Source organism: Exophiala spinifera, assembly GCF_000836115.1.
Source record: "Exophiala spinifera strain CBS 89968 unplaced genomic scaffold supercont1.7, whole genome shotgun sequence".
NCBI classification, from domain to species: Eukaryota; Fungi; Ascomycota; class Eurotiomycetes; order Chaetothyriales; family Herpotrichiellaceae; genus Exophiala; species Exophiala spinifera.
Genome location: NW_015622519.1, coordinates 2582892 through 2610136, shown reverse-complemented (window position 1 = coordinate 2610136; position 27245 = coordinate 2582892). Strand labels below are relative to the sequence as shown.

At 51.0% G+C, this 27245-nt stretch overlaps 10 protein-coding genes across 10 annotated transcripts; 3 read left to right on the top strand and 7 right to left on the bottom strand.

Moving 5' to 3' along the window:
* Positions 1–125: 125 nt before the first annotated feature.
* Positions 126–2088, bottom strand: PV08_09958 (uncharacterized protein; the record flags this gene model as incomplete). The annotated part of the gene is made up of 5 exons (XM_016384273.1): positions 126–354; positions 410–656; positions 711–1116; positions 1173–1768; positions 1821–2088. The coding sequence occupies 5 exons, from the start codon at positions 2086–2088 to the stop codon at positions 126–128; spliced, it is 1746 nt and encodes a 581-aa protein (XP_016232896.1).
* Positions 2089–3670: 1582 nt separating this feature from the next.
* On the bottom strand, positions 3671–5362 carry PV08_09957 (uncharacterized protein; the record flags this gene model as incomplete). Its single annotated transcript, XM_016384272.1, has 2 exons — positions 3671–4283; positions 4347–5362. The coding sequence occupies 2 exons, from the start codon at positions 5360–5362 to the stop codon at positions 3671–3673; spliced, it is 1629 nt and encodes a 542-aa protein (XP_016232895.1).
* A 589-nt stretch (positions 5363–5951) lies between these two features.
* On the top strand, positions 5952–7927 carry PV08_09956 (uncharacterized protein; the record flags this gene model as incomplete). Its single annotated transcript, XM_016384271.1, has 7 exons — positions 5952–6360; positions 6410–6592; positions 6647–6981; positions 7040–7164; positions 7220–7515; positions 7576–7677; positions 7731–7927. 7 exons carry the CDS (start codon positions 5952–5954, stop codon positions 7925–7927), a joined length of 1647 nt encoding a protein of 548 aa, XP_016232894.1.
* Positions 7928–11140: 3213 nt separating this feature from the next.
* Positions 11141–11965, bottom strand: PV08_09955 (uncharacterized protein; the record flags this gene model as incomplete). The annotated part of the gene is made up of 1 exon (XM_016384270.1): positions 11141–11965. One exon carries the CDS (start codon positions 11963–11965, stop codon positions 11141–11143), a length of 825 nt encoding a protein of 274 aa, XP_016232893.1.
* A 972-nt stretch (positions 11966–12937) lies between these two features.
* PV08_09954 (uncharacterized protein) lies at positions 12938–14934 on the bottom strand (the record flags this gene model as incomplete). Its single annotated transcript, XM_016384269.1, has 8 exons — positions 12938–12953; positions 13012–13214; positions 13266–13504; positions 13540–13756; positions 13842–14080; positions 14132–14394; positions 14455–14627; positions 14680–14934. 8 exons carry the CDS (start codon positions 14932–14934, stop codon positions 12938–12940), a joined length of 1605 nt encoding a protein of 534 aa, XP_016232892.1.
* Positions 14935–15541: 607 nt separating this feature from the next.
* Positions 15542–16886, top strand: PV08_09953 (uncharacterized protein; the record flags this gene model as incomplete). The annotated part of the gene is made up of 2 exons (XM_016384268.1): positions 15542–15700; positions 15753–16886. 2 exons carry the CDS (start codon positions 15542–15544, stop codon positions 16884–16886), a joined length of 1293 nt encoding a protein of 430 aa, XP_016232891.1.
* Positions 16887–17385: 499 nt separating this feature from the next.
* On the top strand, positions 17386–18804 carry PV08_09952 (uncharacterized protein; the record flags this gene model as incomplete). The annotated part of the gene is made up of 1 exon (XM_016384267.1): positions 17386–18804. One exon carries the CDS (start codon positions 17386–17388, stop codon positions 18802–18804), a length of 1419 nt encoding a protein of 472 aa, XP_016232890.1.
* Positions 18805–19928: 1124 nt separating this feature from the next.
* Positions 19929–22019, bottom strand: PV08_09951 (uncharacterized protein; the record flags this gene model as incomplete). Its single annotated transcript, XM_016384266.1, has 3 exons — positions 19929–21115; positions 21165–21230; positions 21296–22019. 3 exons carry the CDS (start codon positions 22017–22019, stop codon positions 19929–19931), a joined length of 1977 nt encoding a protein of 658 aa, XP_016232889.1.
* Positions 22020–22140: 121 nt separating this feature from the next.
* On the bottom strand, positions 22141–22576 carry PV08_09950 (uncharacterized protein; the record flags this gene model as incomplete). Its single annotated transcript, XM_016384265.1, has 2 exons — positions 22141–22351; positions 22473–22576. 2 exons carry the CDS (start codon positions 22574–22576, stop codon positions 22141–22143), a joined length of 315 nt encoding a protein of 104 aa, XP_016232888.1.
* A 1378-nt stretch (positions 22577–23954) lies between these two features.
* Positions 23955–26365, bottom strand: PV08_09949 (uncharacterized protein; the record flags this gene model as incomplete). The annotated part of the gene is made up of 6 exons (XM_016384264.1): positions 23955–24192; positions 24252–24352; positions 24425–24559; positions 24657–25566; positions 25628–25693; positions 25746–26365. The coding sequence occupies 6 exons, from the start codon at positions 26363–26365 to the stop codon at positions 23955–23957; spliced, it is 2070 nt and encodes a 689-aa protein (XP_016232887.1).
* Positions 26366–27245: the final 880 nt, after the last annotated feature.

Below are 27245 nucleotides of genomic sequence, written 5' to 3'. Positions count from 1 at the left end.
TTGACCATGCAGGGCATACGGAATTTTTCTGAACGGTATAGCAATCTAGAAGGTTTCCTGAATTGCGCCGTGGCCCAAGGCGGTGCCGCTATTCCTCAGAACCACCGAGTCGATATCCCGTCGTTTTATATCTTGATATCCGAATTGCGTTCTCCATGTAGTGTATCGGCAATAAGTTTCCCAGTGGGATCATGGGTTTCGTCCCATTCCTTGACCTGATCAAGTGGAACCTTGACAAGTTTATGCGCATTGGCACCAGAATCCAGTGTATCTACCTGTTGGCGAATTCGATAGCCATGCCATTTTGGGATTGCGATGATCCACAGCCAGTAATAGACGCCGCATAGAGCGATACTGGTAGTTTTAAAATGTTAGCAGAATCCTGGAGATTACCCGGGTTCTAACTTACATCCCAATACCCGTAACCGAAGCGGTACCATACCAAAAGCCAAAGCTACTCCCTCTTTTACCAGGCGGATACCAAGGCATGACAACCATGTAGAGGTTCACAAGAATGTTGAACCAGACTGCTAAATCCCAAGCCCGGAACGATTCACGCGGGAGATTGGCCTTCTTATGTCTCCAGCGCACAAGGTAGATACCCACCGCTATGAGAACATTGAATATGGCGTTTGGGTAGACCTGGAGATTATTGACTGTAAAGAGTATGTTGATTAGACTGATCCACACATGCTTGGGTATTAACGTACCAAAATTGAAAGCGTCTCCTGCCGGTGGAGCCAAGATCATGACCAGTGTAAGCACATATTTTATCAAATAGGGTCCACAAGGTGTCCCGAAAGGCCATACCGAGGCCCAGAAACGAGGATAAGGCAGGACACCTTGCCTGCCACATTCACGTGTGAGCCTAGATAACCCAATGTTGGAAGCTAGCAGATTCCCGAATGCACTGAGTGCAATGAGGAAGTTAAGTCCCTTGACGGCACCACTCGAGCCAAAGACTTTCTGGAAAAAGAGGGAGGCAGCAATCTGGTTAGAAGCTTTGAGCTCGTCCAAAGGCACGGCTGCGATATAGGCTACATTGGCCAAGATGTATAGAATCGCCACAGTGAGGAGCGAGATGGATGAGTATATCTTCATAACCTTGATGGGATTCTGATATAGTGTTGTCAGTTCGTGGTGGGCTATATCTTTCGGCGGCTGAATCTCACCTTGACCTCATTCACGACATTAAAAGAATTGTGATAACCTCCGTATGAGAAGATAATGTTGACCAGAGCTTGCGTCAGACCATAAGGCTTATGTGAGGTGCCTGAGAAAGCATTTTTGAAATTTGCCGTAGGATCCTTCACCCTTGTGTGGCCCCCAAGGACTACAAGTCCAGTAATGCTAACAAAGAGCAAAGTGATGAGCTTCACCACGCCAATAGCATTGGAAATCAGATATCCGAAGCGATTGTTGAGGACAAGGATCAGGATGACTACCGTCCAGCCAGCTACCGCAACACCTTTTTGTTCCCATGGGGTAGGTACGTGGCCGTTAACCTCGAAAAGATACCGGGCAAGGACGATACAGTTGCTAGAGCTGAAAGACAAGATCAAGTACCACAGCGCAAACGTGGTGGGGAAGAGCCACTTCGGGCGAGGATAAGCTTGTTCCAGATACACCACTTCGGAGCCAGATCGGTTCGGAAAGAAAGCGGCATACTCGATGTAGACAGCCAGAGAACTGGAAGAAAGCAGAAACCCAATCACCCAGTATATGAACGCAAGGCCCACTGATCCGACGCTGGATAGGATACCGGCAGCTGAACGCGGTCAGAGTCTATTCGCAAAACATTACCCACACTGGATACTGACGAGTAGAGTAGATACCGGTCCCAATCATCATACTGATATTCAGGAACACAACTGTGATTCTCCCGACCGAATAGCCGAGAGGTGAATTTGCCTCGACGGGGGCACCTGATACTTCTTGGTAGCTCGGAGATGATCCATTACCAGCCTGCTCGATGGTGTATTTGAGATCTCCATCTGCGACTAGGTTGTGTTGAACGTCAATACCACTCACTGATACCTCCTGAGCACTGTTCTTGTCGGAACGAAAAAATCTGTTCAGAACTGCCATTGGTGGTGACTCAATTGAACCCAAATTGAAAGGACCCGGGTTTGACTGGCAGAGAGAGGCTCGCTTGCAAGCAGGATCCCGGCTGCTTATATTCGGTATATAGAAGTCGGCTCTACATGGCCGTTAAAGCTGTAACCTCTTTGATATTGGACACATCTCGTCATGGATAAATGCTATTGCACCATTTCTGCAAGGGGCGTGGGTAGCGACGTTGTGCAAGCTCCATTTCGATCGTAGCTCATGTAGCAATATTTCCGCTAGGGATATCCCGGTGAACTTCAACTGCCGCTTAGACTCTCGATTTCCTGCATCGCAGGCCAATCTCGCTTCAGAAGATAGTACTGGTAGTTGAAATAGCAGGAACAATGCTAAATCAGTTGCAGTCCGGGTATAGTATAGAAGGCTGGTCGGCGTTGTGATCTGCCGCTTGAGAGACAGTACAATCAAGGATTATTAGGCAGAGCGCTCCTCCTCGATCATTGTGAGCAAAGGCCAAGTTTTATGCATCTGCCACATGATCGGATAACCCGCCAACCTAAGATGACAATTGCAGCCGAGCCATGCGACCAAGTGTCTCTCCCGTGGTTGGGCTGCGCATGGGGAAGCAGCATAAAGCGCAAGCATACGTAGCACGACAGGATCAAGTCCTTCCTTGCGCTCTGATTTGGCTTCTGTCTCCAGTAGTCAAAGTTTCGCTGTCTCAGAGCGAAGCTTAGGTTTAGCGATTGAACAGCAGCCCCGTGAATCCGTGGAACAAACACCTTAGAGGCCCCGCTGACATTATTGCAACGCGAAGCTATGATATTGTCAATACAACCTTGTAGATCTCCACGGATAATTTGTCGACTCTTGCCAGAAAGAGATGGACTCGGCCGGATGGCGTCAGAAGCGTTGTAAATGAGCCATTTCTGGCGGCATCGGCTAGTAACATTAGCGACATCCATTGTGCCTGTAAAACTCGCTGCATCCATGCAAGCACATAGGACCGACTTGTGCAGGATAGAGACACGTCATCGTTACCATGGCGGCTTTTCGAGTAGTCAAGTTGTTATCGGGAGATCAAATTTGACCTCAAGAGAAGAAATGTTACGTTGTATTAATCTTTTGTCGATGTCGCAATCGTCAAGGAAGATGGAATCATTGCGCTGGGAGCAAACTGAGCTAATCATCAACGGCTCAAGCTTCGCCAGTTTTTGGTCAGTCTAAACAAGTAGCAGATGGAGCAAGAGCACAACCGATTTTCACTCAGTCCCTTGATGAGAATGCTCATTAACCCGCGATCTCGACTTGATACAGGAGTAGTAGAACAGTATTACAAGCCATAGAGCAATGATTTCTTACGGATTATACGGCTCACTTTGTACTAGTCGGTGCCGACCACCCCGTGAAAGCGAAACGAAATCGATCCACGCACACGCCAATGGAACCATGTGCGAGCTTTTCTTGATCTCCCAGTAACTTCCTACATTACCACCTCATCTTCCGAGAAGCCAAGGTCCAATCCAAGAAAGAGCGGCAGTGATTCCGTCCCAATTATGCTCACATTGGCACAAACACTGAAGGGGAAACGGCTGTCGAGCCCTTAGAAGGTGACAACATCACTCTCGTCAAGACAAAGAGCCAGGGGACGATCTGGTGTCAGAAGAGACTGATCCTGCAGATGGTTCAGCTCAATGAGATCACCGTGAACAGCATCTGTGTCACCGCTTTGATCCGTGGGATCGAACATCCCAGCGGTCGCAGAGTCCCAATAGTGTCCGGGAAATACTGCTTGATCTGATGGCGAGGTTGAAATCGAAGGCAGGAGAGAGTTATAAACGGGTATGTCTGAAAGGAATTCGGGCCAGACCAGGAACATATCTGCAGACATGGTCCAACTCCTGATATCCCTAATTCTCTGGTCAAATGCATATGATACTTTGTACTCCCCGGTGGCAGTGTTACAAGTGTAACAATCTCGAAATTCAAAAGGCCATAGGATGTGAAGATCGGAGCAAAAACGGCTCCAGAACCGGTTGGAGCAATACTTGTGCTGATGAAAAACAAATCGCTCACGAAGACCGGGCCTGTGATGGAAGGACGAAGACTGAATTAGCACTTCACTTGAGGTCATTCGCTGTTGCGAGAGTATTTGCGAGAGTACGCACCACGCAAAATAGTCAATGGCGTATGAATGAGCGACACTTTGTGACGGCCTACGATGAAATTAGTCCACAGAACATGCTTGCATAAGCATAAGCGCATCACCACAAACGCACCTCGCGAGATACCATTGAGGAACTAACGCTTGTCTTTCGGAGGTCTGTATCTGGTGGTACTGATGAAGTGAATGCATAATCCTCAAAATTGCCAGCCTCTCAGGCTTTCCACATGAAGAGAACAGAGTTTCGTCGATACGACGTAGTTTCTGCCACGACGCAGGTAAGTGGCCGCCTGCACGCCGCTGAGCCGCATCCCATCCTTGCAAAACGGCTCGGACGGGTATATCGTGCTCGAGCTCGTGGTCTCTGCGGTTAGCTTGGTGACAGTATTCGACTTGTTCACTCAGCACCTCATTGGCGAACCTCCAGAGGTTGAGGGGCTGCGCCTGCGGAGCTGATAATATAGAGGCAGAAGAGCAGTCACAGATGTCTCCCGCCATGAAAGGGATGATTGGGTCCTTATGCTTAGATGCCTGTCCGTGCTCCCACGAAGGCGGTGTCGCGAGAGTCGGTGGGACGAGATTCATTGTCTGCGACGCTGGTGACGAAGATGAAATGTGTGAATCCTGGTCATGGTGAGACTCCTTGTGCATTTCTGACCTTGAGAGAGGAGCATCGCCAAGTTTGTCATGAAACTTTCGGACCTCTGACCCATCTGTCCGAACCCGCTCAGAGGCTGGCACAATGTGGATGTATTCCTCGAGTGACCGCGGCAACGAAGGATCGGGTGCTCCCATTCCCTCGCGAACTGCCCCTAAGCCTGTTTTGGGCCCTTCTTTTCGAACCTGGAGAGCCTTCTCGATGGTGTTCAACGTCTGCTCTAGGGTCTTTCGGTCTGCAAGCAGCTGATCGCGCTCCCTCCAGATATTCATGAACTTGTCATTAGAATTTTTCTGCTGCAGATCTGCAATCACGCTTTCGAGATGTGCGATGCGATTCTTGGTCCGCTCTCTTGCGAGTCGCTGGCTGAGCTTGTCTTGTTCGCGCTTGCGAGCACGGCGGGCCGCGGCCGCAGATTCAAACTCCTGAGCGCGCAGGCGAGGCCCTTGGCGGGCATAAGAGTTTTCGGCCATGAGACTAATTTGATGACGGGCAAGTGGTGTTGAGCGATAGGATTCAGAAGCAAAGATGCAATGAAAATGGAGAAGGGAGAGCTTCGGAGGAGACAAGACTCTCAATTTTCTCTCAGTTCTGTGCCGCGGCCTGAGCAGAGCTTTTCCGCTGCCGCAAACTCAAAGTATTGCCTGGTTTCCCCCAGACTTTCCCTCCCCATCCTTTTTGTACCGAGGCATGGGGGAGTCCGGCGGGGCCAGAAAACCCGGAGAAATATAAGCTTTCACAGCCTGGTGAGGATCGACAACACCAATGGTCTCCGAATCCCCGATCTTCTGACTCGAGGGCCTGACTTAGAAAACTAACCTTGATATCGCTTACCTTCGTAGTCAGAAACTCTGTTCGATCGAATCGTCTGCGTAATGGGCCTCTGTGCCGTACGATACAGCCGATCAACTATGTCGGTCAACTCATTGACCGTCTCCGCGCCGTGTCGTTCGACGTAGTATCGGACAACGAGAAGAGTCAAAAATATAAGAAGCGCCGGTTGGCGTGTCATGGTTGTCGTAAGTGTTGCTTCCACGGCATTCTCAACCATTTCACATAGCCATGTCGCATTTCGAAACATCTCGCTTTTTCCTAGCAGCGTTCGCTGCTGGTGTTTCCGTGCATCTCGCGGTCTTCCGTGTAGGCGAGTGGGACCTATGGGCTGTCCACATCCTCCGGTTCTTTGGAGCTCTGTACTGCATGGCTCTACTTGGGCTTCAATACTACTACGTGGAGAATACCTTCCTTGAATCATTCAGAATAGCGAGTATGCTGAGCACTTTCTTCGGAGTAGGTCTCTTCGGAAGCATGCTCCTCTACCGTGGATTCTTCCACCGACTTTGCCGGTTCCCTGGACCTTTCCTTGCCCGGTTTTCTAATTTTTACCCTACCTATCTGTCGTGCAAGAATATTCAGCTCTGTGATGAGGTTCGTGCGCTTCACCGGCAGTACGGAGACATCGTTCGACTTGGTATGACGGCTTCTCTGAGCTTAGTGACTTCGTTGATGACCCTTCACAGGACCCACAGAGCTTTCGATCAATAATGTGGATGCAGTGCAAAAGATGCATTCCAGCCAGTCCAGATGTGTCAAGGGTCCTTGGTACAACGTTTTGAATCCTTTCCAATCGCTGCAAATGGTCCGAAATAAGGCGGAGCATAGTCAACGCCGCCGGGTTTGGGATCGCGGCTTCAGCGTCAAAGGTCGGGCTCCTACGATGGCACCACATGTCTGATTCCAGACTGACCAACCTCAAGCTTTGCAGGACTATGAGTCAAGGGTGGTCCGCTACACAGACCAGCTGATGGATCAGCTGAAAAAGTCCGAAGGCAAACCCATTGACATGGCGACGTGGTTCAACTTTTATAGCTTCGACGTCATGGGTGATTTAGCCTGGGGCAAATCGTTTCATATGCTCAGAGACGGAATTAAGCATTATTTTATGCTGTGTTTGCATGCCGACATGATGAACATTGGCTTGTTCAGCCATCTCCTATGGCTGTTTCCAATCTTCAAGGCCACTCCCATTTTGAACAGAACGCACAAACGCTTCCGGAAATGGGTCCGGGATCAAGTAGCTGAGCGAAAAAGGGTTAGTCAATCCTCCCACAGGTGAAGATGGATCAGGCAAGAAGACTAAATCTTTGTAGACTACCCCAGACCGACCTGATGTCTTTTCGTGGATTCTGGAAGACTACGAGAAAAATCAGACTCCCACCTTTCAAGACGAACTCAACCTTGAAGGTGACGCTAGTCTTATTGCGATTGCTGGGAGGTAACGAAATGTCGTGCATTGCCTCACATGTCGATGGCTGCTAACTACTTGGTAGCGATACGACTGCCGCATCTCTGACATGCATGTTCTTTGAATTGGCCATGCACCCAGAATACGCCTCCATGATTCAGAAGGAACTGGAGGAGGCTTTGACCTCCTCGGCCGAACCCGATGCTGTAGCTCTGCGAAAATTGAGCTTCTTGAATGCAGTCATCGACGAAACTCTCCGGCTACACCCACCAGTTCCTTCAGGTGTACAACGTATGACCCCTCCAGAGGGTATGACTATCGCAGATGTTTATATTCCGGGGGATACAATAGTTCAAATTCCCTCTTACACTTTAAGCCGCGGTACGATCTGCCTTGTAAATTCCAGTAAAGGGTAATTTCCGACCTCTAACTACTCGGCAGATGAGAGATACTTTGAGCAACCAGAAGAGTTCTTACCCGAGCGGTGGACAACAAGGCCGGAACTAGTCAAAGACGAACGAGCCTTTGTTCCATTCTCTACTGGTAGGTACAATGCCGGAGCCCCAGCTTCAATGCAGAACTAATCTGAATACCAGGCCGCTACTCGTGCGTCGGCAAACAATTAGGCCTTGTGGAGATACGTCAGGTGGCCTATGAGATCCTGCGACGGTACAATGTAGCCTTGGCTCCAGGGCAGACACCATCAGCATTTCTCAAAGGCATCTTGGACACATTCACCTTACAGCTCCCGTCGCTGAATCTAGTCTTCTCGCCGAGGCAAAAACTGTCCTAGGAAGTATCCAAAGCGCTCTGGGGTCTGCTGCACAGGTAGCCGGGTTCGATTTTGGAATTATGAAGGGAAGAGGGACTTGATATACGCTACTGTGAGTGTGAGATCGCGCGGATGGAGAGATGAAATTGGGTTTTGGATATCCTATGAGTTGCTGGCTTCATACCAAGCATAACAGCTGGAAATCAGGTAGATGCACTCCGGCAATATACTAGCCAACAGAGGAATCAGGTGAACAGAGGTGCTTCTTGGTAGCCTGCATTTCTTTGGGTTACCAACCGGTGACACCGGTCGGACCTGTCAGCTTACTACTCCGGAATGGAAACAGATTCGAGAAGCACTAAGAAAGGAAAATGAACCAGCACAACCTGAAAGTCCAAAGACGTTACTAGGCGCATCACATCGAAATGAAAGGCCATCCCAAGGGAAGCTCAACAATACATGTACTGTGGACTCCGCATCGTCTTGAAACCAAACCAAGACTGGGTTTAGGGGACATGTGGTTCAAGCTAGAGGGAAGATTCCAAGAGTAAACGATAAAAAAAGGTGGCGACATATGACGATAAAAGTGCCAATAGGGTCAACCTAGTCTTTAACAGACAGGCCCCAGACCACGAGCATCGGCCCACTTTCTTAAGAGGAGCGCTATTTCGTGATACTATTTAAGAATTCCAAGACCGAAAGGCTTTGAAGGGTTTCTTCCGGAGAGAATGTCAACGCAGAGCAATACTTACGTAGTCCTACCTCGACCGCAACACGGCGCTAAGAAAAGACGCGAATACCCATCATGCAGTAATGTATTTCCCCCTAGAATAAAGCGTTATTCGAGCCTTGAGCTTTTAGGACCATGCCTTAATACACACGAGATTGACGAATCAAAGCGGTTGGGCCCGATTCACTGGGTCAAACTTGTGTAATAGCCAACCCTGGAAGGTCTAACCCGCAGATATCCATGTGTAAGGAGTCTCGGATGGCACAAAGCGGCCACGACGACATGTTACAATGGACACCACCATGCCCCTGAGAAATAGCCTCAAGTAAAATTCTAAGATGTGGGAAACCAAGTTCCAGATACCTTCTTCCAGCGGTCGGTTGATAGAGATCTCCATTGCATATGAGAGAGCTGCCCGGATGATATAGGTCAAGGCAATTTAAGAGGGCCACGGAGACGTTCTATTATCTTCTTTGTATGACTGAAACGTTTGTCATTTCATCCTTTTAACCCTTGTCTGGTGACCAGAAACGCTTTCCATGCTTCAACTTGGCAGTTGTACCATTCAGGCCAGCGGTGCTATTCTGCACCTGTTCTTCTTCTAAACTTCGTCTGTGGACTAAACACCTCTTTTAACTTTGTCATTTCCGGATCAGATATGAAGTAGCTGTAATATTTCGGCTGAGGAACTAGGTCGGGCGGGAGGAGATGGGATATTATCGGCTATGTTCGCGGCTGAGGTGCGATGGCTCAGTAGAGGAAGTGACAGGTTCTGAAAAGGTCAAATAGCGTGGCTGTTATCGACTGTTCCGGTGTTATATTAATAGATGGAGAATACTTATGCTCAAGCACAAGGTGCAGAAGCTGTTGCCTCAAAGCCTTCTGAGCTCTTTCAAAATCATGATTTGTATAGACAAAGCAAAGTCGCGAAGGCCCCTGCCAATTACAAAATTCCTAGCAAAATATTCAAATGAGGTTGGCAAGGCCTCTGTGAGGGTTTGGGCGTGGAGCGGTAGCCTATGCTGCAGGAATGAAGAGCATGGAATGATTACAGAGCAAAGGCTAGGGTATGGGACTTTTTGAAGCCGAGGGACTGGGTCACTTCTGTCTTACTGCCAAGTGGGTGCCCTAGAGAGGGAGAGCGGGCCTGCGCGGCAGATGTCATAGTAATAAGATGCTCGCGAGATCTCAACATCTGTACCCTTGGGTGGTTATTACCTCTCCAGGGAATAGACACAAGTGATCATGTCGACTGTCCGGAACAATCTCTTTCGCACCGCCCAGCTCTACCTCGACGGGCTGAACAATCCACCGATGGCGCAGGCATCATTGCCGAGCGCATTCCTGATTGCAAGCAATACATTCTGCCCAAAAATCTCAATGAACCCACATACACGAATGATTCGTACCTCGGGATGATGATGACTTCGGTGGCTTTGTGAAACAAATCAGTTATGCTTTGGTCGAAGGAACTGCACCACAAGTCGACGAGATAGCTCGAAAAGTGTTGCTGCATATGCAAGGAAGCGGTGAAACGGTCTTTGGGCTGTACAACAACGAGTATCTTATCATTCTCGCCACGACCGACGATGGCACCCAGATCAGGGAGGTTACCGAGTTCCTAGACCCGAGGAGGTTCCCGGAATTCCGGGAGCAGGTTGTGAAAGCGCTTCAGGAGAGTAGTAAGGGATTTGGTACGCAACCGAATACGCATCCGAGTACGCAACCGCAGCATTTGAGACCACGATTAGGGTCAATCGGACTTTGTACAATGTGGCGTGCTGACCTTCAGTACGGTTGGGCCTAGCTAGGGCACGGCGAAGGAAGGTCAAGCGGCTGAGGGACAAGCTATGTGAAGGCAAGTGTCAACAACGGGGAAGGGAAGTCGCGAGTATCAGCAGGTGATGGAACGGTGTAGCCATCAACTGAGGAATAGGTGGTCGATGCCACATTGAATAAGGCGTTAGATGCGCGCTGGCAAACAAGGCAAGCCTTCGTGCAGTTGGCCTCCAACCATGACTGCCTCTGCGGTGGCCGCCCAACGACGAGATTGGCACACGACTGTTCAGTATGCTCAGATACTTGGTATGCTCGGTACTGAGCTTATTGAGCAGAACCACGCGGGACTGAGCAGTATCGGTATATAGCAGTATATAATCCGGACCAGCCCCACACTCTGAGGAACGATCCGTAGCCAACTTCGTTGTCAGCCTGGCCCATACCATCGAGTCTTGTTACCTGGGCAAACCAGTTTCTGCCTTTTGCGAGGAATACCACGCACTAGCATTACTGATATTCTGACGCCCCAATAATCAGTAAGCTTAATAGATCTAACGCGTACATCAACGGTTCAGATCTCAATGCCGGGAGAAGGACGATGAAGCCGTTGGAACTAAACAAGCGGCTCTCACAAGCGATACGTTACCTACCCTCCCCAGCGTGGCTGTAAGTAGCTCCAACAGAATCGGCTTACCAAGTGCCTGCCTCAGCCAAAGTATACCCGCCTATTCGGGATACTGGTCATCCAAGTACTTCAGGTTGACGACCTGACCAGTATTCGCCGTGACTCCCAAACCCAACCATTCCTTCATTTTCGGGCTCAACTCCTGCTTTGTAGCCTCCGGTAGTTTCGCGGTCCAATTGACCTGCTGTCGCAAAAAGGGCGCGGTGTAGTATCCAAACAGCAAGGCGCGATCCTCCTGCGAGATATTCTCCCCACTGGTATGCCACACCTTGCCATCCATGACGATGATCGAGCCGGCCTTGGCCTCGAACGGCTTAAGCAGCTGCTTCGCATTGCGCGGAACTTGACTTTGGTGCTCCCACTTGTTGCTCCCGGGGATGTAAAGTGTGGCACCGTTCTCAAAATACACGTCCGTGAGGCACCAGATGACATTCAAAGCCCAGACTTTCGTCCACGGGCCCGGTACCACCAGCGACATGTCCGAGTGAAGGCCCATGGATTTGGAACCCGGGCGGGCAATGTTGGCAGTGAAGTTGGAGATGAGGAAGTCGTTGCCCAGTACTGACTTGACCATCTCAATCGCCGTCGGGTGCTGGATCAGCTCGAGAAAGATCCTGTCCAGCTGCATCAAGTAGAATACGCGGACGTTGCTCGGGTTAGGATCCAGGTGCGCAAGCCGTGTTGGATCGCCCTGTCTCTCGCTCGCCTCTTTGGCTGCCCAGAGCCGTGACAGCACCTGTGCGCATTCATCTTGGGTCAGGAGGTCGGGAATGGCACACCAGCCTTCCTCGTGAAGCTGTTTCTTGGCAGGTGTGGTATCAATCGTCGCGTCGGCTGATTTGATGTTGATCCCCATATAGCCCATTGTTGCGAAGTCCTGAGACAAGTCCCAGCTTGTTATGCAAGAGTCGTGGAGCCATGGCCCACATCTCTGTGAACTTTTTTGAATGTATACACGAGGGGGGCCATCCGAGGTTCAAAAAGGCACACTACGGGCCAAGCCCCGTCCCCCCCCCCCCGCACAGCTCGGAATAGACCTCGGTGTAAACGATGCGCTCAGGCGGGTTAGCCCTCGTCTATTTGACTTGGCCCTACTCCTCCATCGGCCCAAGTGCTCGCCCGTAGTCTTGTCATGCCTTCGTGATATGTTGCTTGATTCGAAATGGGGTTGGTCCTGCGGTAGAGCCGTTCAAGTTTGGCAATGTAGCTTTTTTCTCAGGATAATTCAGAGGGGGAGACTTAACAAAAGACATCGAAGGATTGGATTTATCGAGAGCGAGGATGGGCGGAGTGATGAGCACTTCTATAATGCCTCATGGGAAATGGATAGAAGTTGTCTTAGACCTACCCAGTCTGGATCTCGGCGTTATCAAGGACATGCATCCCTATCCTCCATAATGCGGCACTCTGCTGCGTATGGATCATTCTTGAAGTGTGGTCTACATAAGACACCACTGAGCCGGTAGCAACAAATACAGACATCAGATAGTATGTGGAACACATGCTCAAACATGCTTCAGGTGGCACCGAGTCTTTCTCCGGCAAGAAAGTCGATGTCTCCCGCTCTGGCAACGTTATTGGCACCATACCAGTCCCTCAGGAAGTGAATGAGAGGTAGAAGCTGACCATGAAGAATTGTTGTGAGAACTGCTTTTAGACCTCAAAGACGTATCTCACCCTCCAACGAGAACGCGAGTTCCCTAGCTTAGTGGCTGGCGGCAATGTTGCGGGCTTCAGCAACGTTGCAGCAGCCGTTAAGGCCCAGGGCGAATGGTAGGAGTTGTAAGGGCGGGGCCGTATATGATAGGTGCCCAGCGACATGACTCACTTCGGCACACTATAGCACGTAGCGGCTGTTTCCGAATTGTCAGTGCTCAATCCTATCAACCGGGCTACCCATGATCAACTTACAAGCCCAAATTCTCCCGGTCCGTCAAATCAAGCTGGTTATTATCCACGGCGTGGGCAATCTTGACACCTTCATCTGTCACCTCCTCGACAACTCCGCCGTCGATAACTTTCCCTTCCGCTTCCAGGGCATCTCGGCGCTTGTTCTCCTTGTTCAAGTAATATCGGAGATAGAGGATGACGAACGATGGGAGAATGACGGCAACCTGGATGGTCTTGGTCAGTTGCAAAACCCTCAGACTACCGGATATTCCTACCCAGAGGATGATCCACCAAGTTGGTTTGTATCTCGGCTTCCACCGTGGTTGAAACAGCTGCGGAGAAAGAATATTTCCAAGGCCGTATCCAATATGATACATTGCGATGACCGTTGTTTTCTTCGTGTGTCCAGCAGAAGCATTGGCAGCCCACACCATCACAACGGCGTAAGGAATTCCTCCAGTAGAACGAATCCAGATACCCCAGATTAGGCCCCATCTGTCCGACCATGGCAAACCTTGAAATGTGTCAGCTAGGCGGAAATCTAGAAACAGAATAACTTGCCTAGCAGGAGAGCACTGGAAATAACGCAGGGGATATACGCAACCACAGAAATCCAAGCACGGCAGTTCCGTGTCCTCCACATGACGATGGCGGCAGTGAGGAGAGAGACAAGGGCAGTCAATCCAGTAACACAGCCCAGGAGAGTCGTCTGAAGCACTGTGAACCCAAAGGACTTGATGATAAGCGAGTATTGATTAGTGACACCCTGCTTGCTGTCAGCATCCAAACCAGAACAGGAAAAAGGAACGACGAAAGGATTCCAGGTGGCTCGGTGAATGGGAAATTCTCACATTCGCCATCTCCTGCGACCAGGCATGGAGAAAGAAGAGCCAACTCTTGGGGTCTTGGAGGGCTTCGATGAACTGATATCGCTTGAAGTACTTCTGCTCAATACCGGAATGATTCTCCTTGATCCGAAGAATGGCTTGAGCACGTTGCTCGAGCGTCAAGAATTTTGCTTGTAGTGGGCTGTCCGGGAAGAGAAACCACACACACCCCCCGAAGATAATCGTGATGCAACCGGTGATCACTGCGGGAGTCAGTCGCGGGGTAAACTGGAGGAAAGAAACAGGGGATTTACACATGAACCACTTCCACGTCGCAAAACCTCCGGTCTTAATCCAAAGCACTCCGCAAGAGAGCAGGCCTGAGGTAATAGGACTGGAGTTGCCCGCGGCCCACATGATGGGCATCACAATGGATTGTTCTCGGTACGTGAAAAACATCGACATGGTGAGCAGAAATGCCGGTACGATGCAAGCTTCGCATAGCCCGAGAAAGAAGCGGACCACGAAGAGAGACGCAAAATTGTTGCAAGGTATGTGCAGCAAAGTGACGCCACCCCTGTGAAGGACTTTTCATCAGCCATCTGCGCGTCGTGCCGCAAGAAGTGGAAATACGTACCACCCAATGAGCATCGTGGCAAGCCACTTGCCGACTGGGAAATGCTGGAGGGCGCGATTTTGTGGCCATTCGGCTATCAGATACCCGAAGTAGAATATGGACGAGAGCCAGTTGTACTGGTTCGAATTAAGGTGCGCATCTTCCAGGATGCCTAGAATGGCCGAGCTCCCAAGCTGTATCGGCTGTAAGACGAGAAAGCAGGTGTCCAAGGACGTGGAGACATACCGTTTGCTTGTCAACGTACATCAAGTGGTATCCGATGCACAGAAAGGGAAGAATCCTCCACAGACACTTGTTGCGGATTATTCGAGCCTCATCTGGCGTCGGCGCCTCGACTTGAACTTTGCTGAAGAGCTTGTAGCTTTCGTCGGCGTACCGGTCCGGAAGCCTGGGAACATTTGGTCCATTCGTCTCTGAGTCCGACGGCGATTCCAGCACTGGTACAGCGTTCCCAGCATCGATGGTCTTGGATTCACCCATCACATCAAGCGGCAAAGGTCGATAACCGCTCTTCTTCAGTCGTAACTCTGAGAGAGAAACAGGCTTAAAGGGCATCATCAGAGCGCCAGGGGAGCAGCGGGTATAATTGATAGCATATCTCCTAGAGCCTCAAGGCTAGCCAAGAGCTAACTCCGCAGCATGGCCTTATCGATGTCGCAAATGTCAGCGTGAATTCGCAATCCGGCACTGGACAAGCAGTGCAAGCTTTGTAGAAGACTTTGCTGCCTCCGCACTACCGAACGCTGTGGGCTACAAGGCACCTGTGGACTCTCATGGAGCACAGGCGCTCCCACGTGCAAAAGATGAGTCGAGTCATGCCCATCCCAGAAAAGGATATTGTGTGGGTGTATCAGTGGGAGTTGAGCCAGTGGTTAAGAGAGTGCCGTGTTGGCGTGCTAGACTGGATCTGTTGCGTGACAACAAACATGCCGAGTAGCCGTGGACATGCCCGCTGTGGCCTCAGAAGTAATCATGTCCAGCTTTGCGGACCTCCGACACTACAAAGGGTCGCTTGCAATTCAAAAGCCAGACAACTAGGCTGATGCGCCGTCATTGAGCATGATGCAGTTGCTTCTCACAAGCAGCGATGGGAGACGGTCAGCTTAAGGTTCTTATCGCCGGCGCTGGCATTGCCGGCTTGGCCACGGCCGTGGCTCTTAGGCAGCTTCCCAACGTTGACGTCGAGCTTTATGAACGCTCTCTTGACTTGAAGGAAATCGGCGCCAGCATAGCTCTGAGTCCAAACGTAACGTTGCGGCGCAGATAGATTGCAGAATACGCTTGCTGATGCTTGACAGGGTTTGCGAACGCTGGAGAGGCTGGGGGTGCACAATGCGCTTGAAGATGAAGTGGCTTTTCGAGGGCCTTCTGGGCTCCCGATGATATACAGGCACTGGAGGACGAATGAGATTGTCAGTGTCGACCATTTCCAAGATGTTCCAGAACCTCGCCATCAGACGGCCAGATTCCATCGGGCGCACCTTCATCAAGCCTTACTCGAGCATGTTCCGCGAGAACTCATTCATCTGGGCAGAAGGATCAGCGGAGCCGACGTGAACGACCGCACCGTCACCTTGGTGTTCGAAGACGGCACGAAGGCGGTTGGGGACGTACTGATAGGCGCTGACGGCATCAACTCGAAGGTGCGAAAGGCCTTTAACCCCAGCTTCGAACTCAGCTACACGAACAGAACTGCTCTCCGAGCAACGTTTGATGTATCTCTGGTCGAGAATATCCCAGGCCTCCCTCTCGACTCGATGCATTGGTGGGGCCCTGACCGCAACTTCTTCGCATCAAGGCTCGGCCGGAATCAATTTACCGTGGTCGGCATGTACAATCCCTCGAACCTTCCAGAGGGGTTTCAGGGCCACAAAGACAACGCCATAAACACCTGGAACGACGAAGGCTCCGTCGAGCTCTTCAGAGAGCTGTATAAAGACTGGAACCCTGTTGTAAAGGCCCTTGCGGAAGCGGCGCCGAGCGTGCGACGTTTCCCTAACTACGCGGGCCAGCACATGCCTACCTGGGTCTTCGGCTCACGAGTAACGCTCGTAGGTGACGCGGCGCACGCCCACGGAGGCGCTCATGCGACTGGTGGTTCGCTGGCACTTGATGATGCCTACGCCTTGTTCTTGGCGTTAAAACACACGATACCGGACTGGCAGGCCTCCAAGCCATCTACACATCGACTCCAGGCGGCGTTAAATCTATACGAAGCTACTAGGCGGCCACATACGGATAAGCTGTTGGACAGCGTCCTCGCAAGTAGGAATGTCAAGCCACCGCAGAACGACGAAGAATTACGGCAGAGGATGCTCAACCGAGCAAGCACTTTATGGTTGAGTGAGCATGATGTGCAAGGAGCATTCGCCAATGTGGTCTCAGCGCAAGCAGAACGTCCGACCAGTCTTGTGGCTGAAAGCCGGCTATAGAGAATCGAGCTCCTAGAGACACCGGCACTTTCAAATGCCTCTGCACATTTGAGGCTCTGAGTACTGGCTCATCCTTCAGTATACTTTCCCCAGCTAGATTCCTTGAATGTCTACTTTTCGCATCGAAGGTGGCTCTCCTGATAATGCAACGGCATTTTCATAATCGACGCAACGCCTCATTTACATCCAAAATCACGTCATTCTCCGTATCTTAAGTCTGCCGTTCTAGCCGTTTTGATACCACCTGCACGGGGGCCTTGGGATTCGTCCCCTACTTCTAATCTATTCCAGTGCGAACGAGATGCAGAACCGAAGCAAGATAAGGCTGCCATGTCGACACTGTGGGGCAGGAATGCGCAATGCGCTTCAGAACGTGAGTCGGCATCTAAGGTAATATATGTAGAACTGTTGAACCACACACAATTTCGAACGACCTGAAGTCTGCATTCGCCTTCTAATTCAGCCGAACTCTTATCGCAAAATCAAGCTTGTCTCGGAAATGCCAGCGAGGCATCCAACCGTCGCCGTCATTGGCACCGGACCATCAGGCATTGCCGCCACCAAAGCCTTGTCCGACGAGAACATTTTTGATAGAGTACGAGTCTTTGAACGACGAGATCGTATTGGAGGCACTTGGAACTATGACCCTGTGCCAGACCCGTTCTCGACAGGCTTGAACGGTCAATTGAAGCGCTCGTTGCCTTCGCATTTCCCGCATTCAGCACCACTCACTGCTGAAGACACAAGCGGCCGTACGGGCCTGTATGATACTTTGGACAGCAATGTCGGCGCGAAAGTCATGGCGTTTACTCACACTCCGTTGCCTGACATAAATTCAGCTGCCTCCATCGAGCGATACGGCCGTGACAATCCAACCCGACCTTTCAGAGTCGTAGCCCATTATCTGGAAGACGTTTTCCGCGATTATTACCACCTTGTGTCGTTTAACACGAGCGTAGAGAGAGTGGAGAAAGTCAATGGGAAGTGGGTTCTGACGCTGAGACGGTCCGACCATATCTTGCGCGGTGAGCGACGCGAGTATTGGTGGCAGGAGACCTTTGACGCCGTGGTTGTGGCCACGGGGCACTACAACATTCCTGCGGTGCCGCAGGTATCTGGATTGAGAGAGGCGTATGCTGCGCGACCAGAAGCATTCGAGCATTCGAAGGCATATCGGTCGCCGGACGACTATGTTGGCAAAAAGGTGATCGTAGTGGGAGGCAATGTTTCTGCAGCAGACATTGTCGCCGATATCCAAGGAGCTGTCAGCGGACCTTTGTTTCTCGCGCAACGTGGTGTCAACGAGTTCTTCAAGCCTGCATTCCAGTTGCCCAATGTGGTGACCAAGCCGCAGCTCAAGGAGATAAAGTCGACGACCAAAGGCATCGAGGTCGAGTTTGGCGACGGGACTAAGGTCTCAGGGGTCGACAAGGTTATCTTCGCCACAGGGTATAGACTCTCATATCCGTTCCTGTCGCCGGATCCCGTAACGCCAAATAATCGGCTGGCAGGATTCTACCAGCACTTGTTCAAGATTGGCGACCCGTCGCTCACCGTCATTGGCCAACTCAAAGCCGGCATCAGTTTTCGAGTTTATGAATACCAGGCTGTAGCAGTAGCTCGATATTTCGCAGGGCGCGAGGCAAAACCATTACCTCCGCCTTCCGAGCAAGATCTGTGGGAAACCAAACGACTAGAGACGAAAGGTCCGGGCATTAACTTCCATGAGCTGAGGCTCGAATGGCCTGAGTATTATGGGTTCCTGGTTGACCTTGCAGGACCTGCAGCAGCAGGTTCATTTGGATATGAATTGCCTCCATGGCAGGACAAGTGGGCAGAACTCGGATTTTCGGTCATTCAGCTGAAGGACAAGTACTGGAAGAGGTCAGCTCTTGAGCAGATTCGTGCGCGGCTGTAGCATGCGACAGCGGCTGCAGCGTCGGCCTTGATGAAGACAGGCGACTTGGCCTTGCGAGCACAAATTGGTCCCTGGTGCTGTGGCGTCTTTCACAGGATGGCCTAAAGACATTTACCAATTTTGGACACGATCTGTTTTTCTGGTTAACAGGATTTTGCCGTCTGCGTTGGGGGCCGCTAAGACTCTGAGTCGCGCGCCTCTTTTTCGCCGTGCTTTATGACCATATTCTGCCGCCCTTCCTCTAGACCCTCGGAGAGGACAAGTCCCGTTGTATCTATTCTCGTCTATCCTCCTTTCACGCCCCAGGAGGATGAGTCGTGTTTGAGCTTCGGAAACTCGGGGAGTAGTTCTGGTCGTGGAAGTGGGGTTTTCATTCCCAGGGAGCGATGCGGATTACGAGTATCAAAGGAAACCTCGAGGATATTTCATCAATGGAGGAGTACAGGCTGGATATTTTAAATACATCGCACTTTGCACTAAAAGCAGTGCCCGAATTTACGCAAGCACCGCGCGCCGCTGTCATGGATCCTGGTCTTGTCGCACGCGAGTACCATCCGTGAAAGACATAGTACTTCATTCAATATGCAATTTGCATAAGAATCTGTCTAAAGTGCAATACCAAAGTTTACGTAAATACTAGCTCATGTTATAATGGTCACGGTCGCACGACAGGCGCATGTGCTAGGACGCATTACATTTGTCTAAAATGTAATGCCTGTGCTTATGTAAACAAGCCCTCGTGCGTCGGTGTGATCCCTTTCGCATGTGACTGGCAGGCAGGAAATGTATAGCATTTCTCAAAGTTCAATACAGAAGTTTAAGTGAACACTGTACCTCATGGGCGTGTTGGTAGTGGTGGTTGTCGCAGGTGCGAAGTGCACGCCAGTCTTTCCAAAGTGGTATACCAAATCTGTGCCACAGGCATTGTGGCGCAAAGAAGTGCAGGGTGTGACATTCATTTACAGATCCGCTTGTGTGTGTGGGCAGAATTGCAAGTGCGGGTGTTTCGTAGCGTGCGTAGCGGTTCGCTCAAAATGCGATGCCCTCGACGCACTTTTTCATTCAACAAGACCAGATCATTTGTTGTGCATAGCCTGTCGTACCTATACAGCTCGCCCTGGGTATCATTTCGTAGTCACAGTAACCTCCTCCCTACCATCCACAGGCGGACTCTCACTACTCTTCGGGCTTTCCCCCGCCAGCGCATCCTCTCCTCCAATCTTTCCAGCTTGAGTAAGGAAACACCTTTGACCAGGCTTCTCTAGTTCTCCAGATCTCAACCTGATCTTTCCGTCACCCGCGACCCAATCTTTCGTGTCCTGCGTGGGGTCGTGCTTACCCAAACCCAGCAGATTTGTGGCTAGACGGCCAGTGTTCGTCTGGTTGTATAAGTTGCTGAGCCTGGAGAGGATCGATCGCGTTGAGATCAAGATGAAGCCCGCCCACAGCAGTGCGAGGAGGAGAGTCGTGAGCACGATGAACACGGGGATCGCATGGCGTAGATCATACTTGATAACGCGGCTGTATACAGCCACGCTCGCCGCAGGCATACCCTCAGCCGTATCGTCCACCGCCAAACTCGCTGGCCACTGAACATACTTCTGTGAGATGGCTGTCTTCGTACCAACAAATCCCGCAGCCAGTCCATCCGTCATGATCAAGCCGAGAATCGAGCCCGCATCCTCCTGCTTGCGGGACAACTCCCGAAACCTTTCGAGCATGGGGATGTCGTTCAGCCCGCTACAGTCCGGCCCTTCGAGATCAATGAGTCCCCCGTACAGGTTGCCCAGCCGGCCTGTGAAGCCTGACACCGCGGCAAGGGCGTCACTGCCATCGACGGCGCGCGAGCTGCTGTCCACGAACGGGGTGACAGGCGGCCATAGCTTTTCGGAGCGCATCGTGTAAAATCCCTCTTCGTAGCCGTAGTGCTCGTAGTCGTCGGAGACGATGCCCCACAATGGATCGAACCGCATGGCCTTGTCGTAGCTGTGCTCCGAGGCCCAGAGAGGCTTGGACTTCTCGGTCGGGTACTCTTTGTCCACGATGTCGCGGACTTCGAGGTTGCTCAAGCGGCCGCTGTTGTGGCGGAACATGACGGTCTTGATGCTGGCACGGTTGGCGGAGGCGCATACATACAGGTTCTTCTGGTTGACTTCGACGCCTATGAAGGTCGCGGCGGAGAGGTTTTGGGAAGCGGCCTGGATGGGCGCACCGAGGAGGAAGCCGCAGTTTACCAGCGGGTAGGTTATGTTGTTGGCACGCTGGTCGTTGGAGGCGTCCTCGATCTCGTAGTAGCCTTTACAGACTTGGGCTATTGGACGTCAGCGGTGAAAGAAAAGCCTGGGAGATTGAGCGCTTACTTATCGTCGAGTAATTGAGTGCGAGGAGTTTTTTGTAGCCGTCGGGATAGTGGTTCACGAATGGAACTGTCGAATTTCGAGCATATCGGGCGGTGTTTCAGACGGAGCACCGCCAACCCCAGATAACGCACCTCGCAGGATGGCGTCAGCCTTGGAAATGCTCCACATGTACGCGTCTGCACTCCCTGTATCGTCCATGTAGATCTTACCGAATTTCTTTTCGGTAGGCAAGGAAATGCTGAGACTCGAGGCGACTATGACGTTGTGCATCCGAGCTGCCTTGTGGGCTCGGCCAAAGAGGTCGCGAGTCTGGTTGTCGGTCCAAGGGTGAGATTCCAGCGCGGCAACATCGATATCAAGGAAGGCTCCTCCATCAAGGACCCAGAGTGTAGTGTTGACACCCCAGTCTTCCAAGGTGTTGCTGTTGATGATCAAGACGGAGAGGTTCGTGTCCGCACAGTTATGTGCGGACACTGGTTCGATCCACGTCAGATCTTCTGTCCAGATCCCGCCGCGCTCCAGCGCCACTGGGATAGTGTGGTTTCTGAAGCCAATGCCGGGATTCTTTCTCGTGTCAACAACAACTCCTTCCACTAGCAGAATACTATTCTGAGAGATCATGCTGCTTATATTACGGGAACTGGCGTTCACGTATGGCTTGCCTTTGTTGATGATCGCGTTTTGATCAAACTTCCAGCGCCGGTACTGGATGTCAAACATCCCAGATCTGGTGTCTCCCAAGCCGGATGTTGCACTGGTGAACATCTTGGTGAAATTGGCCGGGATCGTGACATTGATGGTGGAATTTTCATCGGTTTCTTGACTTTGATAAGTTCCTGGCGCAATTTCCTCCATATAGACGCCTTGATATTGACCAGGGCAGTTCAGATGGAAACCGAACTTACCATGGCGCGTGAACCAGGAGTCAGGTCGAGGGCATGGCGACTCGACCCCGCGGACCAGTGTCTTTCACATATTAGAATGCGAGTGATTGGGATGACCCTGCGTCGATCTCTTCGTACAGACCAAAAGGTGTCAACACGCTCGCCACAACCAGTAGTATGGCACCTATTGTTGCAGCACAGCCTGGGAATCTGATACGCATTGGTGTGTGGCGCATGTTGACCCCGTCGGAGCGGACGAGGTGTGGCCATAATGTTGTCGAGATGGCGCGATTGACCACCGACCTGATGTGGTTAGAGTTTACTCCAGTCTTCGATCGAAAAGGGGTAATACCATGTAACCGCACTGTTATCTGTCCCGACGTACCTCACCAATATGACTATCAGCGCAGCCGGAAGCACATACCTGGACTTGTGATTGATCAGTCCACCGTCTTTCACTGATTCGAGGCAGCCACAGATCATCACGCCTGCAGCGATGAGGCCAGAAGCCTCCGCGATAGTCAACATATTTGCTGCGCGGCTCCAAAATACCGGTCAAGGCGGGTTGAGCCCTCTGCTGGAGGTGTTGCTGGCAAGAAGATAGTCGCTGTTGTGGTGTTCGTTTTGCCGGACCATATATTGAGCCGCCGGGTAGCTGCCCTGACTTTGAAAGCCGAAAGGCAGATTTCATGGCCAACTGTGCCCGATTGGCAGAGAGGGCCAGCCTGCTAGGTTCTGGGCGCGCACTCTACTTGTCTTCTCTTCAAGAGCTTTGGATTGCGTGCGCTTGACCGCGAGCTCCTGCATGTCCTTGTTGACCACCTGAAGAAACGAACTCACTAGCGCAGTTTCTTTGACCACCTGGGTACCAATCCCATGGTTGGACCCTGTAATTTTCAGAGAAACAGCGATCTTCTGATTGATCGGGAGCAGCTATCCCAATGGTCCTGTCATCATCTTATGGTTGACCATTAGGCTGAAGCCATTGCTCCAGTCTAAGGCGGTCCGACCGTTGCTCTGTTCGATGACTATAGCCTATTCTAGCCCCAGAAACACTGTCATTGAGATTTTTCGTGCTTTTCTAAGCATCTCCGGGCCCATTTCGAATCTTTGCGTCTAGAACCTATACCTGCCTGTCAATGGGAGGCCGAAAGGGCATAGTCCCGATCATTCAAGGGACTCGTTCATCAAACGCCACTAGTAGGACCAGCATAGACTACAGAGACTTCTTGGGTCCGACAGGCTGGGTATTATTTGGCGCGGTAGTTTGGGAGTGAACATGGACTCCTGGAACTCCTCTAAAAAGCTAGGCTGCGATAAGGCGGGCCGAGGCGGAAGGCGTATTCTATCTTCTGGATCCACTACCACGAAAAAGCCCAAATGCCGCTGGGCTTGGAGTGAGGAAATACTTGACCCACAAGATTAGCAGTTCTGAGAGCGTTGTCATGGAATCTTATGGTGCACAGAATTTTTCTTCTTCCCACGGGGTATGTTTATTGACCAAATTGGTCCGTGGAATCCCTGCCTCCATATTTTTTGAGCTCGTGCGCTATAACGACCAATGATCGGCGTGGCACCGGCGCTCCCGAACGTCAACGTGGTTCCTTGACAGCAGCCCATACGCTCCTATGTTATCGCGCTGTGGGTCCGTACGCCAGGTTTGTGACCAGGTAAACGAGGCCCTGCTGGCTCTCTGCCGACGAGAAAGAATTACAGAGGCTGGACGTAATGGCACCCGCGGACAGATTCCACAAACTGCAGCATCAGATCCCTCGTGAGTAGGAATATCACTTGCAATTGGTAGTGCAGCGAGTACACTTTAGCTTTTGAACAGAAGGTAAAGTCATTCAATATGATCACATCCAAGTTTATGACATGAGCGCATTCTACCATCTCAATATGTTGCTCAGGAGTCATTATTCATGTGGGAGTCCCTCTCAGGCGAGAAGGTAAATGGGTCCGAAGACCAGTCTTGGGCATCAACACCTTCCGGGGCCGGATTTCTTGATTCACCAACACTTGTTGAAGTTCCCTGCGAAACCGTGGGTTTGGAATGTATCACCAGCTCGATAACCTGTTCATCCTCGATGATTGACAGGTGACGAACCGCAAAATATTTAGCATAAGTAAACGCTGAATAGTACCTGCAGCACCGTCAGCGGCCCGTTTCACGAGGGGTACTTCTTTGAGAGTAGAGACTCACACTGAAACAATGTTCATCAACCGGAGCACCATTTTATAAGGCATATAGTACAAAATGACAACTTTTCGAGAGACCATCTCTCCCTTTTTTCGTAAGATCACCTAGATGAAGACAATCAAGTCAATACCACTGGATGCGCGGAGGCTTTGTGCCTAGATTCGGGTCCGACATACCTCGTTGAAAATCATGGCGATAGAAAAATACATTCCAAGCATGGCACCAGTTATTATGGCGGTAAACTCTGGCTCGATCATAAACGATAGTACAAGAAGGATAGGACCTATGACGTAAAGCAGCGTTGTGTAAATCTGTGCAGGTGACACGACAGGTTAGTACTGGTGTCGTTCATAAATACCATGCAGACAGTGAGAGAGTAGAGATGAGTGGAATGAGAACATCACGTACCTCTTGGAAGGTGTATACCTTGTCCCCAATTGAGTAAATTCCCAAGTTCCAGTCGAAGAGTATATGCTTTATAGTGTGCCAATTGCGAAAAAGAAAGAAAAAGTTCCACCGAAAGAAACGTTGTTTGTAAACCGTCATCTCACCAAACCCCCCTCGTGCACCCCCGCCGATAAAAAGACCCGAAGGGACTTCGGTTTCGACAAGAACCGAAGAACACATGACGATCCTTCCCCCAAGAGTGCGGCAGGTCAGTCCGAAGAACCAGTCTTCTGAGATTTTGAAGCCTGGGTGGTGTCGAAAACACTTAAGGATGAAGTCGCGATCCCACAACGCAATGGCTCCATGGGCGAACGTGGCAGTCCCCCAGGTGGCCATCCACTTCCTAGCCATGCCGGATAGTTTGTATTCCATGTCCTGGAGTTGCTGAACAATGTTCCCTTTGGTTCCGTCCGGGCCGACGGCTTTGATGGTATATCCAACGCACTTCACCAGCCCCTTTCCCTTCCCGCGCTGTATTCGTTCAGACACAATCGGGAACCCAGCTGGAAGGGCGCAATCGTCATCGATCATCAACACGTACTGGGATCTGTGCGCAGCATAGACTCCCACAAACTGGGCCACGATTTTGGAGCCGATAGGAACCCAGACATGATTGACACCGTATTGTTGACAAACTTCCTCCGTGTTGTCCAATGGGGTCGGGCTGTTTCCGTTTGCAACCACAAAGATGTTCTCCGGTGGGAAGATTTGCAGAGCGGCTTCGAGAGTCCGTCCAATAATCTCGGCAGACTTGTAGCAAGCGATGATTAGGGCCGTGCTGCTGTTCTTCTCTAGAACAGCTTGAAGCTCTTCTGGTCGTGGCGGCGTTGGATCGGGCTCGTATCGTACAAATAGAGTGCCAATGGCGTAACTGGAAGAGGCCTTGTCAGTACAGCAAGCTTCAACAAGAAGTGCGCCGAGATAGGACTCACAAAAACGCGACGGAGATGAAGATGGATGTGCCACCTTTGACAACCATCTTATATTTCATTGCCCACCTAATTCAGATACGTCAGTAACCTGGAAATCCAGCAGGGAGTTTCACTTTACCATAGCCACCAGACTGACCCTTTCCACAAAGGAATTCCCACCAAGACAAAATAAATTATGCAACCCAGCAAAAGATAGATCGAGTATTGGAAGAGTATCTGGGCGAATTTACTCCTTTTCTTCCCTCGGAATTTGACTCGTTTCTTTTTATAATAATTTTCTAGACTCCGAATGCTTGCTCGACTGGGGTTTCTCTCACAGGTGAGATCGCCGCTGGGCTCCTCCACAATTTGCTCGCCCACGAGGGTGGCCACTTGAGGAAGAGCACTGAGGTTCGATTCTGCCGCAAACGGACTGGGAGTGATAATCGCATTGCGAACCTCTGGAAATTGTATCTTCTCGTCCAAGGAAGAAATGCTGGAATAAGGTAAAGAATTTGAGCGTGGGCGTTGAATGTCGAGTATCCGACCACCATCGGCGAGGACAGCATCCTCGGGAAATGGTATAGGGGCCTCTGGAAGCGAGAATCTTCTTGGACTCCCAAGACTGGCTGAACTGAGAGGTGGTTTCGTACCGCTTCTTTCCGGCTGACGGCCGGGTTGGTCAGCACGAGAACCGGCTTCTAAGTCTATCCAATCTTGCCAGTCGACGTGGCTCACAGCATGTTGCCCATAGTCCATGGCGCCGGGCTTGTACACCAGTACGAGGTCTTGAAGTCGAAAAAGTTAGTGTGGTCCAACTGAAAAATGAAAGGGTCTTATGAAACATGACGACATGGTGGCCATGGAGGCTGGAACTCGTGTCGTCGCCAGGACAATATAACAAACGGCCAGTGGTCTAACCAGTGGCGTAGGACGACGGGGTCACTAGTCTGGGGAGGAGGGTCTCGACGCTGTGCTATTGTTTCGCGCCCATACTTTAAGACGTTGAAAATCTTCCCCACCGTCAAACTACAGTGCCTCCCACAGATGTTAGGAAAGTATCTATCCTAGATCAGCGATCCATATTGAACCTTGTAAGCAAGAATCCAACGTAAGACTCTAGGGCACTTTCTACAGCAAGATATTATGTTTCTATGCCACGTAGATACCGGACATCGCAATGCTGATGCGTATGAAAGATCCGGCTTTAGCTGGCCTTGCGTGGCGTATTGGGAGCTCGGACCTCCTCTAACGGCTGTCACTGATGCCGCTAGTGTCGCCCTAGAGAACCCTTCAGCCACAAAACCGCAGACTGTGGATTCAAAGAGGGCATTGGTGTACGAAAAGGGCAAGTTGCGTTCAGTGGTGTTTGCCAGGACAAAGGCACGAGCCTCCTACTGAGCTGCGAACACGCTAGAGTTCAGTGCACAGGCATGTACAGGCAACCGAAGATTCGTGCCCGAAAAGCCCATTTGCACCATCCAAAGTAATCTGGAAGTGCAAACCCGACTGAACTAGTGAAACGAGCCTTGGCTAGGGTATTCAGAAGACTCTGTGTCAAGCAACAGCACTGCCTCAACACGACAAACCACGTTGGCCTGGTCCCTGCCTGGTGGATTTGTTTTGATGACGGCGATTC